The sequence below is a fragment of the Erythrolamprus reginae genome, chromosome 1, assembly GCF_031021105.1.
Source record: "Erythrolamprus reginae isolate rEryReg1 chromosome 1, rEryReg1.hap1, whole genome shotgun sequence".
In the NCBI taxonomy this organism is placed as follows: Eukaryota; Metazoa; Chordata; class Lepidosauria; order Squamata; family Dipsadidae; genus Erythrolamprus; species Erythrolamprus reginae.
In genome coordinates this window covers 198,193,402-198,215,628 of record NC_091950.1, presented here as the reverse complement: position 1 = coordinate 198,215,628, position 22,227 = coordinate 198,193,402, and the positions used below count along the sequence as shown (strand labels likewise).

The window sequence follows — 22,227 nt, the reverse complement described above, 5'->3', positions numbered from 1 at the left end:
ATAATAGTCTAACAACTCTAACAATTATTGCAAAACTGAACTATGAGAGCTTTCAAGACCTTCTTAAATCTTTTAAGAAAGCCTATCAGTTGAGTATTGGGGATGGAAGATACAAGCAGTTTTAAAACCTACCATCATTCTAGTTCATTGAATCTTTTTTTTTTTAAAAAGGGCAAGTCTTAAAGCTTCAAAACAATCCTAACTGAAATTTCCAGGGAACTAATTAATTGCTGTTAGAATGTTTTCCTTATAAAAGGACCACTATTCTTCACAAAAAGCTTGATCCTGATGTAAAAATTTCTAACTTCAAAATTTCAATTAGAAGGATAAATAGGAAATAGAGAAATCTGAGATTGCAAGCCCAAATTTGATATTTCTACTCTATTAATGGAGAGCTACAGGGTATGTAGAGTATGGCGAAGAAGAGTTTTGAAACTTTTTAAAAGTCCAGTTATTCTGACTGATTGTTCCAAATGTGCTTTTTTAGGAGGCAATTAGACTTTTTGGGTTTTTTTTCTTTTGAAGATGATTCACTTCTCATTCAAGAAGCTTCTTCAACCCTGACAGTATAGTGGGGAATGGAAGGAGGTGAAGAACCTTCTTGGATGAGAACCGAAATATCTTCAAAAGGGAGGGGGCAAGAAAACACTCCAGTTGCCTCCTGAAAAAAGTACCTTTGGGATAACTATGATCTGGATGACTGAGAATCTCTATGTATTTTCTGACTCTCCCCAAATTCTATGCCGTACATTATTTTTTTCTATTTTACAAATCACCCTTCCAAACATTTTACGTTTTGGAAGGTTCTGTAAAATGAAAGCCTTTGACATATTTCTGGCTATTATTTTATTATGTTTATAGTTGGTTACACAATCAGATGTTTAGGCTAGATTCGGCATTTTTATCTACCTATTTCACCAAAACCTCTGATAGGCAGAGGTTGAAGCTTCATGGTATTAAAGGAATTTTCGCAGAATGTAAACTCTTCCTAGTAAAGCTGTCCTTTGCAATAGTTTTCACTATCCCCCCTCCTTTGATGGTGAGCGTGGCACATTTGCCCAGTCCAAACTCCATTGCAATATTATGGCTGCATATACAGACAGTGTCAATAGTGACACAGTAAATAGCAAAGTTACTTAGGGGACATCTCTTCCCATTCCTTGTTCTTTTCTGCTAAGTTACATATATGCAGAACTCTAGTCTTATAACACAAAACTATCTGCATTCTAAAGTTTGCATACAATGTCATACTTCTTTAGACTGCAAACCTATTCCCATTTATCAAGAAGTCACAATGAAATCAATATTTACTTCTGAATAAAGATATATAATATGACATTCTTAGAAGCTTGACTTATATAAGCTTATTCCTTTTTCTAAGTCTTTTCTTTCAGGTCTATTGCTTTTTCAGTGCAGAACTTCTATGTCATTTTCTGAACCCAGGTCCTTAAAAAAAAAAAAAAATCTCAAATGTCTTTCATATTAAACTTACATGTATTGACTCTTACCCATCCAGATTCTTTGTTCTCTGCCTTTCAACCACTTCCACACAAACATGTCTATTTCTTATGAAAGGTGAAACTCTTGCATTATTCACGTTATGCTTTTCAAAAATAGTTATGTTTATGTTTGCACATTTTGTTTTACCTTTGGAATTTAATGCTCAGCTACTATATTTTCAGACTTACCCATCAATTCCAGCATCACAAGCCTTTCTATCTATACGACAGGAGAAAAGATACTGTATAATACTATATAATACAGTACTCTAGTATCACTTGGCCATTCAAAAACATTCCTTTACATCTCTTACTCTGAAGACCTGCATCACACCTAGCAACATACTTAAAAGAAGAAAAAGTGAACTGAAGAGCAGGGGATAAACTGCTCAGCAGTGGCCCCTTTTGGTCAAGGAAATAAATTGCACAAATATAAGACAGGAGAAAGAAAGGGGGGAGGGAGAGAAACTTTCATTTCAAATTATTGAGAGCCCTCTCCTTAGCTTTCAAATCTTTCTTTGAAATATAACCTTAACACAAGTATTTCCAATTGTGATGTTTTCTAGCAACGTATTGGTTTGTGATGCTGACCAGCAAAACGTTGTATGCTGACAGTTTAAAACTGATTATGGTGCACAGTTGTCTTGAAGCATTTTTACTTGAGCAAGTCACTTGCACAATGTCTGCACAGTGGTATGGAATTCCTTTAGGGAAAATCTAAGCCCTTAATTCATTAGCAATGGAAGCCATTACATTTAGAGTTTTAGACTCTAAAACAATGGGTAATTATCTAAATAATCCATGTCTCACCAAAGCTTCCTTAAAACTGTCTTTGAGTTTTGTGATGCTGGTTATCACTCTATTTTAGGGCTACAACTTCAAATCATATTCTTCATTTTTGACTGTAACTGGAGCCAAAGAAACATCATGGGTGTGGTTACTGGGAATCAAGTTTGACTGAAAGACATTTAAACAATGCTTTGTTTTTTTAAAAACAAATAATGATCTATATTGATCAGAGTGCATGTTAATATCTGTAATTATTTTTAATAAAAGTTTTTGTAAACAATCCCCTGAGTGGAAGAATTGACTCAAAACATTCTTATTTCTTCCTCACATGAAATGAAAAACATCTTCTAAAATGATGGAATATGAATCATCTAAAACAACCAACAAAGCTTTTATCTTATTTTAATATGCAAATTTAGGCATCTGCTTGTTAAAAGATAGATTATATCTCATGTTCCTATTTACTGAGCACATTTTCTACTTTTTATTTTTGCTAAATATTTTTAAGCCAAACTTGTTCTACTATACAAAATAGAAGAAACAATGTTTTCTCAAAGTTATATAGTTTATATATTTCTCTCATACAAATCCCTCAGACTTTATAAGATTTTATGTATTCCATAAGTTTAACTGCTTTTAACTCTGTGAAATAAAATTACATTTGTTCTTTCCTTCTTTTTGAGAACATTAAATTATATTAATTCACTTCCATTACCTTTCAAAAAGTTTGCTATACCACTTTCAATAAATGTTTAAGTCTTTTAAATCCAATGCAAAGTCAAATGTATGCATTAACCCTAGATAAATTTAGAAAATAATATTTTTGGGTTCAATTATTGATTTCTTTTCTAAAGATATGCTAAATAGATTTAAAAAATAAAATTGCTCCCAGTTATGCCCAAATGAAGCCCAAAGCAAGTGAATACTGAAGTTTCATTAGCTTTGCAGAAGAAAATAAATGTATTTAGAATGTGAACTATGTGACACTATACAGATTTCAAAAGAATTCAATATAACTTTTAATATAACATCCACACACATGTCAACTTCATGGTATAAACCTCCACTATTGTATGAAGTATAATTTCCATATAAGTTGATGAAAATTATAGTCACAATAATTCACCCTCTGTTTAATTTATCAATAGATACCTGGAGTTTGAGTTCACCTTAACCTTGGAACATTTGCTAGAGAATACTTACCACTGGCTTTATAGGGGCCTCCTATTTAATCATTATGTATAGGATAATAGCAACCATAAAGAGGTGGAGTTGTATTAATTGTACAAATCATACACTTCCATAATGAATGACTGAGATACTAAACATGGTCAAGTTTGGCATAGTCTAAATAAAGTTAGGTAGAGTATTACAAAATGCAGCAGAATACAAGTCATTCCTGTCATTGCTTCTTTTAAGAGTTAATGGTCAGTTTCTCAAGTTTTGTACCACTTAGTTTTAATTAATTAAAATACACATACACATAGCCCTTCTGATGGATTTCATTTTTCCCATTTGGTAGAACATAAGTGAAAGATAATTTAAAGTGGATAACATCATTGGAAAGCATTTGAAATACTGTGTTTAGAGTGTACAGAAAACCATACCTATCATTTAGACGCACACAAAACTTTTTGATATTATTCATAGTTATTTAGAATTTACCACAAGCTTTCTTAATCATTGTATTTATATAATAAATGCTAGTAAACCTTATAGTAACCTTCCTGTAAATGAGATATGCATTGAACTTCCCTATAGTTTGTTCTTATAGAAACTTTCAGAATGAAAAAGTGATGAGAAAGCAAAATTGCTCTACCTTACTTTCAAATCTGTATCAGCATTATGGATCTTCTAAAGGATCTCTCTCTCTCCCTCCCTCTCTCCCTCCCTCTCTCTCTCTCTGTGTTTGTGTGTGTATGTGTGTGTTAATAACATGAGATATTAATTGACCTTGGCCTTCATTGAAACAGACCATGCTGATAATGTCACTTCTGGCCAGCAATGGGTCTCTGGGTTTTAGGCAGATAAATGAACTGGCTTCCTTCCAAAGGCAAAACTTGTGTTTTGTTACTGAGTTTTATCTCTCTTCTCTGAAGTCCACAACCTTATCTGTTCTATTGAAGTTTGTCTCTAAGTGTTTTATTGTGGAGGCGAAAGCCAACAAGATTTGAAGATACCTTTCCCTAATTACAATTGTTCTGGACACTTCAAAGAACATTCAAAGTAACTTGATTGGCAACATGAATATATCCCCAGCCCCCAATTTAAATTGGGACCTCTTCCATCCATTTTGATTTCAGGCCATCTCAGGAGAGAGAGACCAAATAGTCTTATCACATTACATGCACTCAGCAGTCCCACCACCATAGTTTATAGAGAATGACTCCCTAATAAGAGGATGTGAAAGCAGAGTCCTTAAAAGCACTTTAATAAACATCAATATAATTCCCATGTGAGAAAATATGGAAGCCGATTTTAATCTTCCTATTCTGACCAACCATGAAAAAAGGAAGAAGAAGAAAGAATATTTTGAACTTCCACTCATCATAATTCTTGAATAATCATCTGGCCACAAAAACTAATTATGTTATTTTCTTTTATTCTCTGAATACCTTGACTGTTTAAATCCAAACTGGACCGTGTTGATGTTTACCAAAGTAACCCCAGAATGACAGGTCTTCTCCACCACAGAGAGCTTTACAGCTTGTTCAGCACCCTACCTTTCAGGAGTAAGGAGGGCACCAATGGACTAAGTGTTTCTTTCAACGCCATTGGAACTCCACTGGATTATCCTATACTAGCCCCAAAACAAAAGTGCTATCGGTGAAAGACTCTATAGAAACAGAAGCATTCCGAGAGGAAAACCCACGTACAAACTAACAGTTTTCTTCTTCTTCTTTTGGTTTGCGCTTTAGGGAACAGAGAAAAGAAAAATCTCCAAGAAACCGACCCAGACTCTCTCTAGGAAAGCGCACCGTTCTGAACTGTCCAGCGTTCGGGAGTGCTGAATCCCGAGGACGAAAGGGGGCGGCGAGGAATTGGGGGAAAGAGAAAGAGAGAAGAGGCGAGAGAGAGAGAAGGAAATAAAAGGAAACAAACCCCTTACCAGAGTTTTGTTGCCGTTTTTGCTGAGGGGACCTCGGAAAACTCCCTTGATGTTGCGAAAGTGCCCATTGCTGAGATGCGCGGAGCTGATGACAATGTAATAACACTCCATGGAGCAGCGGCCTCGCGCGGGCTGCCGCCGTTTCCATACACCCCGAAGGCGCCAGACCAGGCACAGGCTGCAAGGCGCCGGGAGCCGGGTTAGAGGATTGGACTGGCCGGTTTTGGCTGAGACCAGGAAGCGCCGAAGGAGCTGGTGGATCCGGGGAATAACCAAGCTACACACAGAGGCATGTACCGCTCTCCCTCCGGCTGTTTTCTCCAAGTAAAATAGCAGCAACAGCAGCCTAACCCTCCCTTCCTTTTTTTTCTCACTCTCTCTCAAGGCGGGGAGCCAGAACGAACGTCCGGGCAAGCTTAGCTACAGCAGGAGCCGGCGGGCATTCATCACAGTCTCTTTCCCTCAGCGCAGAGCAGGCAGCAGCCAAAGGAAGCAGGGGGGCGGCGGCGGCAGCAGCAGCATTAGCAGCATCTTTCCCTGGCTTCGCTGAAGGAGTCTGAGCTGCTGCCTCTCGCAGGCATGGCGCTATTATAGCGCACAGCCTTGCCGCTCCATTGCACTGAGCCAATGGCAGGGAGCCACTAGGCTGAGCTGGGAGCTGTCAGGAAAGTGCATCTGTCACACGCTTGCCGTCTCCTCCCCCCTTTTCAGCAAAGAGAGAGAGAGAGAGAAGCACACGCGCTCTCTCTCTCTCTAAATTCCCAAGCGCTCCACGGGAAAGAGCAATCAGGGTGGGAAAACCGAGTGGGGACACCCCCCCTCCCTATCCTAGCAGGGGCTGCCCAGGTATATAAAAAAATGAGGCCTTCAGCTCCCCTCCTCCAGGACGGAAGGGAAAGGCGACCGTTTGTCTTTCTTTGACTGGCTGGCGGAGGGAAGCCTTTCACTCAGCGGCAGCGAATCCCCCCTTTTCCAGCGAAGTGACATTCGCAAGCTGCTCCCTTTCCTTTTGGAAAGGGAAACGGGGGCAGTTTGCTCCTGCCAGCTCCTCGGGAGGGAGAGAAAAGCCGCACCGGATCCCTTTCAAGGGTTTGTGAGACTGTGAAGGAATTTTTTATTTATGTATTTATATTGCACAAGAAGGCAGCTGCCCCGACGGAGATCTGAGGAAGAGGGATTAAAAAAAAATCCCCCAAAGCAACATGGAGCCTCTCCGTTCCGAGGCCGTCTACCTGAGGGGAGAGGAAGAGAAGGGAGGCAGGCTGTAGTGCGGCACATCTCAGGGCCACCCTACTGAAGGAAATTACAATTGAAAAAGAGCCCTCCGGGTTTATTTATTTTCATTTCATTTCAATTTTAGGGTCTGCCTCCCAGAGCGTCGCCGGAGGAGCTTGACCGAGCTCGCCTCACGCGAACATAATCTTAAACCCTCGAGAGCCAAATTTCATAGGCTAGCTGAGGGCGGGGCGGTCCCAGGAAGCGCGAGATACATTAGTAGAGGAGGCGGGAAAGGAATTCGATTCGCAAATGAGGTTTGCAGCGTAACCCCGCACCCCATTCACTTAGAGCGCCACAGCCGACTATCGCACGCGGGGTTCTTTTTATAGGGTTTCCCCGCCCCGCCCCCTTCAGCGGCCTCTTTTGCCCGCCCCCCCGACTCGTCCCGCCTCCTCTTCCGGGTTAACCCTTAGTGGCCCGCTATTCGAGTCTATAGCAAGGTCTGCTCGCTTTTCGAAAAAAGTGCCTTTTCTTGCCAGCAGCGCCTCATCCATCTTGCCGCCCCTGTTGAGCGTATTTTATTGGCATTAGCAGGCACTTAAAGGGATCGATAACAACCAGCCGATAGCCTGGGGACCTCGCCTTCTTCAATGGGTTTACGAAGAGGTGTTTTTTCTCCCCTTTCCTTTTTCTTTTTGCAACTTGGAAGATGGCTTAATAATTGGTTAAAACGGATGGCTACGCAGACTCTCTCCGGCCTCTTTAAAAACGCGCGAGTGTACGATGGTTCTGTCTCTCTCTCTCTCTGTACACTTTTCACACTCCACTTTTCCAGTTTTCACGGGTCCATTTGTGTTGCACCGCTGTATGAACTATGAGCTGGTGTTTTGAGAGTGGATAGTCAGAGGGAAGTCTTTTTCATGATTGGCGTAGAATTAAAAATAAATTCTAACGCTAAAGTGAAATATTATAAATTAAATTTAGAATTGAAATAGGTTTTAGAAGTAAATTGTTGATGGTAAGAACTGTAATTCTAAAGAATAAAATGGTTTACACGCAAGAACATTGTTAGCTGGTGGTCGTGGATTGTTATCTATTATAGATTGTTATCTATTGCAAACTTTGTTATTTAATCAAGTATTATTGGAAATTGTCATTCTAGGTGGTAACTGTTTACACGATTTATATTATCAGCAACGGGGTGTGTATAATTCATAAAGTAAATGGACCATGTTATGGAGCAGAGTGATGTTTGAATTCCCTTTTTATTCCTTGTAAGAGGAGTAGATGAACTTTGTGGTTTGCAAGGCAACTTTTATAGTTTCTAGTAGCTGAAGCTGGAGTCCGTGGGAGTTATATTTGAAAAAGGTGGGAGGTTTATGGTCATTCTGAGTTTAACAATATTATTGTGGAAACAATCCATCATTTCACATATTGTAGTGATAATATTCAGTGTCTCTCATCATTTTGATAGGAGGCTATTGTTTATATACACCAATCTGTGAAAAATCAAAAGGTGTTGCTTCTAAGTTGCCCTGCATTTTACACAGTTTGTAGGGTAGCACTGGTATTTAAATATTGGTTTTCAAATCAACTGTGACATTTAGTCACCTGTAATCATATGCATTCATGAATAAATCAGATGGGCAACTTAATTCCATCATGTTTTGGATTATAATCCCACAATTGTATCATAGTTGGTGATATCCCAGAATATCTACTTCCTATCCTAACAAGTACATTGCTTTAAAAATGATAACATGGGAGATATGTATGGCTGAAAGTGTAAATTAATCTGTGTTCTGGTATGAAAAAAAACAGCTTTCATGTAATTGTATAATTAATATACAGTGGTACCTCTACTTAAGAACTTAATTTGTTCCATGACCAGGTTCTTAAGTAGAAAAGTTTATTAAGTAGAAGCAATTTTTCCCATAGGAATCAATGTAAAAGCAAATAATGCATGCAAACCCATTAGGAAAGAAATAAAAGCTCAAAATTTGGGTGGGAAGAGGAGGAGGAAGAAGAGAAGGACAGTCACTGCCGAAGAAAGAAGGTGAGGTGAGGGGGATCAAAAAATCCAAAACTTTAAGGCTTTTTAAAAAAAGAGGGACTCTGAGGCGGCAAGGAGGAACACATGCCTCCCATACATCCGGTGTGAGGCTGCCTCCCATACACTGCATCAGAGAGAGAAACCCATGTGGGCAAGAGGGGAGAACCTCCGGTTCCTTCGACTGAAAGGTGGCGGCTGCTATTACTGCTGCTGCTGCTACTTGCTTTATTTTCCTTCCCATGATGAAGGGCCCCCTCTCCTCTTGCTCACTCACTTTGTATCTGGCACCTTTCCTTCACTCTGCTGACTCCTCAATTTGGCTGGAGCTGAATTGATCTGGCAGGGGCGAAGCACCCCCTTTTGCCTTTCTGTGCCCAGACGCTCTAGGAGGCAACCTCACACCGGGTGTATGGAAGGCAATGCAATACCACAGTGAAGTGGTTTATTCCCTCTCCAAGCGCCCAGAGAAAGGAAAACACTCTGTTCGCTTTGGGCTGCCCAGAGTGAAGGGAGCGTTTCTTTTCTCTGGGCGCTGGCAGAGGTTTATTCCCTCTCCAGTAGAGGCATTCTTAGGTAGAGGTACCACTGTAGTTAATTTATATTTTAAGATTCAGCACAATATTTTGGCTATAGCTTGCTTAATGAACCATGTTTACACTATGCATAATATAGTGTACTTTGTAGACTCATCTACAGACATTTAAGCATTAATTCTTAATGTGAGGATTTGAGATTGAATACCTTGGCTCTGAATGGACATTTATACAGTAACTATTTCCAGATGAATGTGTGTGTATGAATATATATATATGTATGTTATATATGTTTATATATTTCATATAAATATGAGTAAAGGTTGAACTATGAACAAAGTAGATAGAGTATTGATATAATTTAATATCAATAAATAACTTTATCATTTTCATTGTGGAGAAGATATGTGAACATATTATGAATAACCAGGCAAAGAAACAAATGGATCATTGAGCAAATCAACCTACAGTTTTCACTCAAAGTACAAATGACCAGGCTCAACATATCATACTTTGGATGCATTATATGAAGATATAGCAGCTCTCTAAAAGAGTCTATAATTCTGGGAAAGATGGAAGGAAAGAGAAGAAAAGAACAAATAGCAGGAAGGTCGATGGACCATGGCAAAATGTGCATTATTATAAGATCCAAAGAACCAGGTTGGAGATAGATGAACCTGGAGATTTATTTGTGATTGCTAAAATTCTACACCAATCTAATGATACATAGTCAATTAAAGTCCATGAAATATAAGGATATCTATTTTTTTTAATGGACTCTTAAGTTCATTATTTCTGAATTAGGCTTTGAAATGAAAAAGTAACTCTTTTGTCATGCATTGATGCTAGAGAAGCAAATTGTCCCTGGTCCTAAGAAAAGTGTAGGCCACCCTCCTCCTTCCCGGGGTTTTATCTGATAAGGTTGCCAGAGATCATTGGGATTTTTCGAGGGTATGGGGTAGAGCAGAAAAAGAGTAGAGCATAAAGTCATATGCATAATGACTTCTTATTTTTACAATCTCTTCTAAACTGCATTTCTGTGTTATCCACTTGGGGGAGTCTGGAAATTCTCTAAATAAGCACTCTGTTTACAAAGTCTAGGTTAAAGTACAAATGGCAGTAGTTATTTTAAGCCATCTTTTCAGTGTGAAGAAGAAAACTACACTGTTTGGGATGAAAAATGTTGTAGTTCAGCAGACCCTGGAAAATGGCACACTGCAAAATGTTATTTTTAAATGGTTGCCCTGGCTATCCTTCCTTAATGGGTAGATGGGAATTAAAATCTGAGTCAAGGCCTGGGTTTTAGAATCATCATTTTGAGGCATCAGCAAATGAAGCCGCTGGACACACGGTATTAATTTAATGCAGGAGACATAATCTTAACTGATGGATATCACTTCTGTTGAATTTGCTGCTTCTGCTGTGTCCTACTGCTTATGTGACCTTATTAAAGCCTTATATCTTATATGCAACTCATGAAAGAATGTGTTTACTTGTAATTTATTTGCGCTTAGATCTTAGCAAACATTTCATAGAATCCTAAAATCAGAAGGGTCCAGAGAGGCCTTCTCATTCAACTCCATCTCAATGTAGATTATCTCCGACAGATGGCCATTCAGCTTCTGAACGGCCAGCAAAAGAGAATTTTGTGCCTCATGAGGCAGCCTCTCCTTCATGTTGGATTATGCCTTACATTTGAAATCTCACGTATATTTATCTGAATGTAGAATCCCCTGGACAAACATCAAACTAACTGTGCATGAAGTTACATGGTAATTTTTCTGGCTCATTTCCTAAATTTCACCTAGAATCTGTTACTGTCACATGTTGCAATCCTCCAGCAGCTCAGCCAATCTGGCCAGGGGTAACAAATGCTGGGAGTCACTGTTCAATAACATCTGAAGAGCCATAAGGTCCCGTTATCACATAATTAGATGGTTTGCGCTTCTGCTTGTGTACAATGTACACTTATATTTGGGGGAACTTGTTTTGAAAGATTTACAGGTGTGAGGAAAAAAATTAAGAAAGCATTAAATGTATAATATTGGTCCCATCTTTAATTATTCTCAAAATGCTACATCTTTCCTTTGACTCAACATCAATGGATGTTGGAACTGAACCCTGCAAAATGTAAATGGCTATAAATTCCATTCTTGTGATACAGCTTTCTGACCTGCTTCAGATATTCAGACTTCACTTCCCAGAAATCCCAGTCAGTATGGCCATGGTTTAGAAAATATTACACCTGGAAAGCATCCTGATGCTGGTGGTAGCTGCAGAAAAAATACTTTCCAGTCTATTTTGCCTCTAGCTGCAAAATAAGAAGATTGCATTATTCTACAGTTAGAAAACTGAAGGTATATCTAAGAAATACTGATAGATGTCACTTCCCTGTCAGCATTTGCTATCTTTACCATCTGTATCCGTGATAAGAAAGGCAAAAATTTATGATAGGCAGTTTCCACTTACCGGAATATGGTATCTTCCTTAATACTCATTTCGACTTGGGGAGATCATTTTGACAGCTGTCATTCACTCACTCACCAAGATTTCCTATCTGTTGCAAGTTGGGAAGTTACAAATTGGGAAGGACAAGACATTGTCAGGATTTGTTCCTTTCAGTTAAAAAGAGCACCTGCTTCAATCTGAAGAAGATGGTGATTTTATTACAAAACAATGATGTAAACTTGTTACATATAAACACACACACATGTGCCCGTGCACACACACAAGCAGAGCGCATCAGCTATTTATTCTCATTGCTATTCAAAATAATAATGTCACCCTTAAAGACTCATATCCAATATCAATATTCTATATATTAGACATGACAGTAAACCCTTGCCCAAAGTAATTCTATGGCAGCATTTCAGTCTTGATTCACTGAAAAATAAGGCATTCCAATTTTTATATTTGCAGTTTGTGACAAACTTATACAATATTTCATTTAATGTGAATAACACATTAAGACCTAGTCAACATGACACTGAGATTGCCAGAATGTGATCGTTATTAATTCGGATTGCTGATGAAGATTTTATATTTTTAAGTAACCCTTTGTAAATAAGGACATCACCACCTTTTCTTGCTAATATATTTCAAGTACGAAAACCAAAATGTAACCTACAGAACACCCTTGTGTGTCTCCCATTGTACTACAATACACCAAGAGATATTGTATAATCATATAGGTGTGGGTGGATGGATGGACAAACACAATGTTATATTTTCTCCAAAAGGTTTTTTTTTCCCCTTTCAGAAACCATGATAGATGAGGCTTATGGGAAACTGGCAATTATGGGTTTGAATAAGAAGAAATTTAGAGGACATTGTCTATTGACAAACTAAAACAGCAAACATATCTCCAAGCCCCACTGGTATCCAATCAAGAGTTTTAAGAACTCAAATATGATTCTGAAGATGTTCAAATGAAATCATAACTTATGTTCTAGGTTCATCTAGACGCCGAAAGGGCTGAAAAATGATGGCTGCTGTAATATCAATGTTTATAAAAGAAAACCATTGAAATGGATAAATTGGCAAAACATATACATTATATTAATCTATCATTTTCCAATGAGTTAGCTATCTGGATTGACACATCATACTAATCTACAAAGTACAATTCATTCCATACATTTTATTTTATTAGATTTGTATGCCGCCCCTCTCCGTAGACTCGGGGCGGCACACACATTGTGTGAAGCCGAAAATAAATGCACCTTATTTATACCCTAACAAAATATATGAAGCTGACAAATGAATTGGAAGACACAAATATCTCTAATACCCATTCTTAATATATTGAAGAAGTTACAACAGTAAAATTTTAGTAGTGGGCTGTGTCACTTTATCTCTTCAGTAGAATCCTTTGCATATACTTACCTACATAAAATGTCTACTGTATAAAAAAAAACATCAAATGATCTTGATAAGTTGGAGAAGCGCTAAAGATGACTGAATTTAATTCATGAAAAGAAAGACAGCATTCTTCATGGGGGAGGGAATCAAACTCACTGTGTAATAGTAAGTGTGAAATTGTAGTCAGCAACAAGTTGAATATGATTCACTAGTATGACATAGATGACTAAAATGGCAAAGGCAAATTTAAGCTGCTTCAAACTGAATCTATAAGAAGATATAGTAAGCACTGTGTAGACGATACTCTGAGTAAATTCTAAACAGTTCTGGCATCCTGTCTTAAAGGAGAATGCTTGTAACTCAGGGGTGAAACAAGGGGTTCTTGGTGCTTTGTGAGCTTGGTTGTTTTCTTGCAGATGTTTCCTTACCCAAACTGCTAACAATAAGCAGGCACAGAGGACCAAGGATCCCTCTTCCTATTTTAAGAAAAAGGAAACAGGAACAAGGTTCTGATGGGGATAAAGAAAAGGAGAATGAACATGGAAGAGGAAATTAAATCTTCAGAAGAGACAATCAGGGAAGTGGCTAGTGGCTAGGAGGGATAAGATGGCATTTGGTGGCGCAGTGGTTAGAATGCAGTATTGCAGGCTATTTCTGTTGCCTGCCGGCTGCCTGCAATTTGGCAGTTTGAATCAACCAGGCTCAGTCTTCAATCCTTCCAAGGTCAGTAAAACGAGGACCCAGATTGTTGGGGGCAATATACTGACTCTGTAACTGATTAGAGAGGGCTGTAAAGCTCTATGAAGTGTTATATCAATCTAAATTCTATTGCTATGCTATTTGTCAAGAACTCAAAGGAAAACCATACAGAAGAAGGCAAAAAAAAAATCCATTATCAAACTAAAGACAGTTTTTCAGGTAGGCTGCAGTGCAGGACTTAGTTATTTAAATTGAACATGTTTTTTTATCATCTAACATCTGTGATCTATGAGGGAAAAGGAGTCTTTGACAACACTCACTAATTATCACCTTTTATTTTCATTTATAAAAAAATTATTGACATTTAAAACAGACAGATAAAACACAAATTCAAACTAAGAAAAATATAAAAATAAAACCAATGTACATTTCCTGGAATTCCTTTTACTAGGATCAGCCCCGCAGGCAAAGGTAGAATTATGCAACATTATATAATTGTTGGATTTTGGATCGTTAGCAGTAAATATCTCTAATTTATCATCTCTACTTACCTCCACAGTTTCTGAGCAGCTTATGTGCATGTTTCTGAGCATCAGCAATGTGCAAGTTTCATGCAGTCACTGATGCATGTTGTGAATGCATATGTACCCGTGTCCCTTTATTTCTGACAGATATGCAGTAAAGATTAATGTTCTGCCACATTAATATTTCATCAAACTCTCATTTTTATGAATAATCCCAGCATAATTAGTAGGGGAAAGTCTCCAGTAGAAATATTCAGCTTTACATTTGACCACGAACAGGAAGATGCAATTTGTCACATATTAATATCTATGTATTTTATTGCCAAGGCTCTCTCAGATGTACATTACTAGCCTAGCCATTGAAATGAAAGACTTAAAAAGAAAGAACATGTATATTTTGGTCCTGAAGAGTTCTATCATTTCCTATAGAAATTGAGGGCTTTTACCTATTCAGAGGAAATGGTTCTTGGACATGTGGGTCAACTTTATAAAAAGAGAGAGAAATGGATGGGATGAGGCAATAATTATAAATCTGTCCTTTTTCCATCCATTCTACTTTTTTCATTTTAGTAAAAGGGTGCATTTCTTATGCAAATAACCAATGTGAACCGGCAAGATGACAGTGGCAGAAGGTCATTAAGTGAGCATATACTTGTTTTAATGAAGTGATGAAGCTATCAAGGGAGCACAAATGGTATTGTTCAAAATATACAATACTGCATTCCAAAAGTAATTAATATTATTTCTTTCTTTCCTGCTCTTTAAACCTCTGTAATAAGGGAGACCAAAAAAATGAAAACAAGAATCAGCATTTTTTCCACAAATCAAGACTTCTGACAATGCAGCAGAGCCAAAAATCAAGAAACCTTTGCAGCAGTTTTTATCATCGTATTGAAAATTTCATAGCTATTATTAACCACCACCATCCAAAAAAAATCATATAAAATAATATTATCAAGTTCCAGTCTCAAGCTCAGGGAGCCTGTGTAAAGATCAGCCAATTTCGTACAGTACAGAAAACAGTAAGCTCATTGTTTAAATGTCAAGAACAAATGAAATATTAGTACAAACTAAGCATTTCTTCCATAATGTCAATCCAGAAGTAATTCTTATTGATCTCAGTGGCACTTACTTAGGACTGGCACTATACGAGTGCAGTCTAATAGTATTACCATTGGCAATGCCAGTCAGGAGATGCAGCATGTATAGAACCAGAATCTGCACCATCAGCAATTCAGACATCTATTTATCTTCCAGTGAATCTCATATTGCAGAAGAGACGGAGTAACGACTCGGACACAAGAGCTGGATTTAAACTTGGGTCATTTTTATTATAATAAATTTGCATAATTTATTAATTAAATTAGCATGAATTAGCATAAATTTGCATAAATCAACATACTTAACTATGACCCAGAACCAATGGACCTGCAGGGTCAAACAAACACTTCCGGGGCGGAAATGACGTAAAAGGTCAACATTCCTGGGCAACTATGGGCGTAATCGATGCTGGTCCAGGTGAGGGACCTCTCCCTCACCTGAGACCCTGCCATACACTCGCATGAGGGGGGTCCCACCGGCTCACCCCTACCCTGGGACTTCAATAGCGGGACCCAAAGACAGGTTCCCCCCAAGTGCGCAGGTAGCACCCACCATGGTCTTGGAGAGAACCTGTCAATCATCCCCAAAGATGCCCAAGGGAGAACGCGCAGTTGCTGAAACCACCCAGATTTCCGCCCCTAACCTGCCACGGAGCGGGGGTCAGATCTCTATCTTGGCCCCCCGACTCCCCCCTCTATCTGCGCCAGCTCACGCAGAGACCTCTGCAGGTCCTGTAAGAAAATGGCGTTCCCCTGTTCTGACAGGTGAACGCCATCGGCCCGGTAAAGCCACGGCCGATCTACAGTGATGAGGGGATGGGCCACTACAATCCCCCCTAATTCTTTGACAGTTTTTCCCACGGCCTTATTCACCCTGCGCCTAACCCGGTGGATGGCCCTAAGGGAAATGGCGTCCCTCCAAACGATCCGTGGGAGGATCTCTGACCACACCACTTGCGTGGTGGGCCATAACGTGCGAAGCCGCCGCAGGTCTTCGCGCGCCTGGACGATCAACGGTAGACCGCCAAGCAGGCATAGGTCATTGCCACCGAGGTGCAAGACCAGCCATCTGGGTGCGGCTATGGGCTGCCGACCACCCAGTCCCATCTGGGCGCGACCCTGGGTAGCCGCCCGCCCAGCAGCGCCGGGTACCGCCCTGAGATGCTGAGTACCCAGCAACGTCGGTAGGAGGCCCTCCCACCGCATACCCCTCCGGCCCATCCAAACAACATTGACCCACCGTCCCAACGACAGCTGGGTCCCGATGGCACTTCTGGCTGCTGAGCGGCCGGCCCAGAAGACCATGCTGTGGCCACACAGCAGAGCCGTCGGTTTCTGCGTGGACTGGGAACCTGGAAGAGGACACACACAGAGAGGTTACCTAGCCTAAACCCTGCCCCGGATCCTCAGCGGGCCTAACATAACCCAAATATGCCGCTGACCGCCAGCGGCCGATCTCCTGAATCCGTTGGGCCGGGAAACCAGAAAGTGCCGCGCTAGTGGCGGCGCCGATACGGAACGAATGCGTTCCATAGCCGGCGGGATCCATGCCTACCTGAGACATAGCCTTAGACACTATCGCCCAGAATTGATACCGGGTCATGGGGGAACCATCCTGGTGTATAAAAAGGTACCCACGCCCTGACCCACGCAAAACACAAAATTGCTGCAAAGCAGCCACCGGGCAAACAGACTTATCGGTGGCTGCGCTAAGTTCAAGTCTAACCCCTCTGTGTAACTGATCTGTCTTGGAGTGTCTCACCAAAAGAGAGACACCCCCCTGTCTAAAGGTCAGATCAGCGAGCTGGAAAGCGCAGAGCGACAAGTCAGACTGTGAGGAGGCCATTGCCTCGCTGACCCTGAGGGCCCCAAAAAACATAACGCAAGTCGCTGCCCTGAACAGCCGAGCCTCGTAAGGAGAGGCGCACAGACTGCCAAATGTCTGATTAATCAGAGACAGCTGCTGAACCGTCAGGGCCCGACGAGTGTCAGAGGGGAACCCCTGTCGCTCCCTCACCCAACCTTCCAGCATCCTCCGGATGCGAAAATCACCCGTAAAATCACCAAACCCCCCCGCCTTGGACAGAAAGGCGAGGCCGGCTAATCTAGCCCTGATAGTCCTCACTGAAAGGCCACGCCCCTTCAGCAGGACACAGAATTCAGCTAGGTGCTCAACCGGGGCAGGCCAGCAATGGGGGTAACCCTTACCCAGCCTGAAATCCCCAAACTCCTTACCTGCACGCTGATAAGCTCGCAGGGTGCTAGGAGCTACCGATAAGGCGATCGCCCTGGAGGCCTCATCTCTCCAGCTCTCGAGAGCCCGCCCATGCTCCACAGGTGGGCTGGAAACACCTCTGGCGACTCTCGGGCCCACGGGGCCAGGGTCCGAAACCTGGACAACTGACCACGGGACAAGGCGTCAGCCACCCCGTTATCTAAACCAGGGACGTGCCTAGCCAAAAACAAGGCGTTCAAAGACAAGGACCTGTGCACAAAATGGCGGACAAGCCGCATCACCCTATCACTCTTAGAGGACAGGGCGTTTACAACATGGACAACCGCTAGATTGTCACACCAAAAATGCACAGTCTTATCCCTGAACTGCTCCCCCCAGAGCTCTAAGGCCACTATTAAGGGGAAAAGCTCCAAAAAAGTTAAGTCCTTAACCAATGAACAGGCACTCCATTCCGGAGGCCATGCCGACCAGCACCACTGGTCACCTAACACTACCCCAAAACCGCAAGTCCCTGCGGCGTCGGAACACAGCTGCAGCTCCGCTTCCAAAAGAAGCTCCTGCCGCCAAAACGACAACCCGTTAAAACGTTCCAAAAACTCCCGCCACACGCAGAGGTCAGCCCTGACCCCTGCACATAAGCGGGTACGATGGTGGGGCAAACTTAGCCCCTTCATCGCATCGTACAACCGGCGAGAAAAAGCCCTGCCAGGCACCACTACCCGACAGGCAAAATTAAGAATCCCAACCAACTCCTGGAGCTGCCGAAGAGTAACCTTCCTGCAGCCCAGGACCGCCTCAAGCTTGGACCTGATTTTAATCAACTTATCCAGGGGCAATCTGGAAGATTGCTCCACTGAATCCAATTCAATACCAAGGAAGGTAATCCTGGTGGCAGGGCCTTCGGTCTTCTCGGAGGCTAAAGGCACCCCCAATTGAGCACAAAGGGCTTCGAAGTCCCGCATCAAAGCAAAGCATTGCTCCGATTGCGCAGGCCCGGCCATCAAGAAATCATCAAGGTAATGAACGACGGACCCCAGGCCACTCCGCCTCCTGAGCACCCACTCGAGGAAGGTACTAAAGCTCTCAAAAAGGGAGCAGGAAATAGAGCAGCCCATCGGCAATGCCCTATCCACGTAAAACCCACCTTCGAAATGGAAGCCCAGCAGCTCGAAGTCGCCTGGGTGAATGGGGAGGAGCCGAAATGCCAACTTAATGTCGCATTTACCCATAAGGGCCCCCACCCCACACTCCCTAACCATAGCCACGGCCGCATCAAAGGATGCGTACCGGACAGAACAAAGCTCGTCAGGAATGAAATCATTCACTGACTCCCCTTTCGGAAAAGACAAATGCTGAATCAACCTAAATTCACCACTCGCCTTTTTGGGGACCACACCTAAGGGGGACACACGAAGATTCGGAAAGGGCGGCTCCGGGAAGGGGCCAAGGACCCTGCCCTCAGCCACCTCCTTTCGAATCTTAGCCCGTACAATGTCTTCGTGTCCGACAACCGACCTGAGGTTGTCGGACATGAAAGCCCTCCTAATACCCACATAAGGGATCCTAAATCCCTCGGAGAAGCCCCTCAAGAGCAACTCGGCTCTCGGGCGAGGGTGGTAGTCGAACAACCAACCCTCGAGCACAGACACCCTAATTGGGCTGGGCCCCTTTTCCCCCAGCTGGTGGGGGAGGTTTTCCTGGACCCCCGCCCTTCTTCTCCGCCCCTTTCTTGGGGCGGGGACAGACTGAAGCTGCATGGGACCCCCCACAATTCCCGCAGGCATGCTTGTACTTACAAAAGGGACGAAAACACGCCCCCTTTGCAGCAAACTCATGACAAGCGGGCGAGGCCCCCTTGCCAGCCACACCCGGAGTCGCCTTGGCCGGCGAAGCCGCGCCAGGCTCCTCCTCCATAAAGTGCCCACTATCCGTGCGCTCACACCCTTCCTTCCCGGACATATGCGTGGCCCGGAACCACAGGTCCGGGACCACCATATCCCAAGGCAAGTTAGGCTCCACCGACATCCTCATGCGGAAACCCTTATCATAATGGCGCCAGATGGTGCCCTTATATTCAAAGTGGGCCCTGGCAATCAAGTCTATATACTTAAACATGGCAGAGGCCATAGCCGGCTGCCGTTGGATCACCACCGACCCATAGGTAAGAAAGGCATACAGCCAGGAGCTGAAGCATTTCGTTACCTTGGTCTTCTTCGTTTTCTCCCCCGGGACAATCTCTTTCTCCTGCTTGGGAACCTCACGGTTCAAAAGCGAAAAGAGATCCACGTACTCGCCCCGCCAAATAGCCTCCTTGACCGACGGGTGAAGGTGGCATCCTAGAGGGGTGGACGGCAGCCCGCACGGTATGGCCCCCGCTTTAATACAAGCAAAGGGGTCCCATACCGAGTTGGCTGCCACGCCAAAAACACCCGCCCCATGGGGGTAGGGGAAAACCGGGAGCGGGGGCATGACAGGAGGGGCCGGAGGAACCCACCCCCCTGCCCCTGGCACCGCTGGTGTCCCCGCAGGACCCGTCCCGGACAGCGGAGCAGCGCTGGCCGCCGACTGCCCCGGAGGAGGAACCGGCGGAGCCCACACCTGCCCGCAGGTGCCCGCGGGGGACCCCAAAAAGCTGGACCCACTCCCGACCCCCGCCGGGGGAAAACCCGGGGCGGGGGGAGGAAGAAAAGACAGGGATGTGGTGTGTGGTGCAGCCTCACCTGCCCCGTACGGGGTTGAAGACATCCACGGGGGGCCCAATGGTGTGGGGCCCGGGAAAGCCGCCATCGGCCCTGCAGGGGCCTGCCGTCCGAACGGAGCCGGCTGCCCAGCCTGGGCCGCCGCCGGATCTCTCCCCAACGCCACGGGCACTTGATCGCTGGACACTCCGGGGACCGCACCGCTCCTCCACTGCTCGAGCTCATCGAGCCTCTCCAACACCCTGGCCCAAGACATAGCAGGAGAAAAATCAGGTTGAGGGGCAGGAGGCAACGAGACCCCCCCCCCCTGTTCAGGGACCACCCCAGCAGTCCCCTCCCTGCTGGCCCGGGCCCGGGCAGAAGGCCTAAGGGCCCTCCTGGGGCGCGCTGCTGGCGGAGCCATAGGAGCAGTGGCAGGCCTCTTCTTAGGAGCCATCACACTTTCCCCTTTGTAAGCAATAAGCCACTAAAACCACCTAGGCCGAAACCCCCAGCACGAGTGGCAGGCCCAACTCCCCCCACAGGGCCCTACCTAGGGCCTGGGAGCCCCTGCTACCCCTTTAACCCCTTTATTGGGTATAATACGTACAATTATATATATATTGACACAGTATTTATTGTTTAATGTATTATTATGATTGCAAGCCTCCCTGCGCAGGCAGGCCTTAAAGGCCTGCAATCCAGGAACACCAACCGCCCAAGACCGGGGGCCCAAACCCAACACCCCCACCGCGCCCTCCTCCCAGCCGGGAGGAGGTTACCAGTCCCCCTCGGGCCCGAGGGGGATCGCTGAAGACAGCTCCGGTGAAAGGAGTAAGGCCTCAACGACGTCTTGAAGCAAGAGAAGTATTAGCAAAGCACTTTTCGCCCCCTCGGTAGGCCACAAAATGGCGGCCGCAACACGAGGGAGACACAAAATGGCGGCCGAGCAGCACCAAACAAGTGTCTGCTCAGGCAACCAGGTCCGGGCGAAAAGGCTGTTTCCCGGCCTGCTGCCCCTTAAATAGGGCCAGCAGGCCCCGCCCGGACCCGACGTCATGCCCGGCCACGTGGGCAGGGCATTCCCGGCCGAAATCTCGTCTCGCGAGATTTCGGCCGAAAACAAGATGGCGGCCGCCATCTGAAGGGTCCGAGTCTGCCCGGCCCTTCAGCAACATCGCCGTGGGGCCGGTGAGTCAGCCGGCGTTATTATCATTTACCTTCTATCTGCTACATGGAAGGAATAGGTCAGTTGCTCCTCAACAGAATACGTGGGGACAGATCTGCTGTCAGATAGAGCAATAGTCAAGAGCTAATTGCTAAACAATATCTCTGTCTCCCAGGGCATTCTGAGTTTGATGTCTGGTCTAGTATAAGGATATTTTAAGAGGGAGACTGGAATGGGAAGCTGATTAATTACTTCTCAAAAACTCAATTCTATTATGTAGTTTGAATACAGATAACATATTTCAATCGCCCTTAATCATTCAGTTACCCCTCTTTACATTGACTAAGTTTGTTTTCTTTCACTTTGTGGTATCTGTGTTTATAATTATGGCATCAGTGTTTCAACAGTGTTTATAATTCCAGCCCCCTTGCTTGTGCAAGTGTACGTATCTGCATATCCCTGCTTCACTAAATGTGCATCACTAAATGTCTACTTTCTGGTAGTCCAGGTGCTTTTTCAAGAGGCAACTGGACTACCAGAAAGTAGACACTTAGTGATGCACTTTGGGATAAACACTCTTCAAATGATGAGGGAATATGGACGGATTTCCAGAAAAAAAATGCAAATTACAGGAAGCATTTGTGCTTCAGTTTGAGATGCAGACAACACAGATTCATTCCCAACAACCTGTACCTATTTTCAAAAGTAAAGTGATACAGGGCAAAAAAAAACCAATCCCGCAGAAAGTACAGCTCCAACT

At 43.5% G+C, this 22,227-nt stretch overlaps 1 protein-coding gene across 1 annotated transcript in view; it reads right to left on the bottom strand.

Annotated features, from left to right (window-relative positions):
• Nucleotides 1–5,508, bottom strand: part of ZNF804A (zinc finger protein 804A) — a 279,078-nt gene extending 273,570 nt beyond the window's left edge. The window contains exon 1 of the mRNA XM_070737489.1: nucleotides 5,398–5,508. Coding sequence (XP_070593590.1) covers nucleotides 5,398–5,508 — 111 coding nt within the window. The remainder of the gene's footprint in view (nucleotides 1–5,397) is intronic.
• Between the last annotated feature and the right edge of the window lie 16,719 nt (nucleotides 5,509–22,227).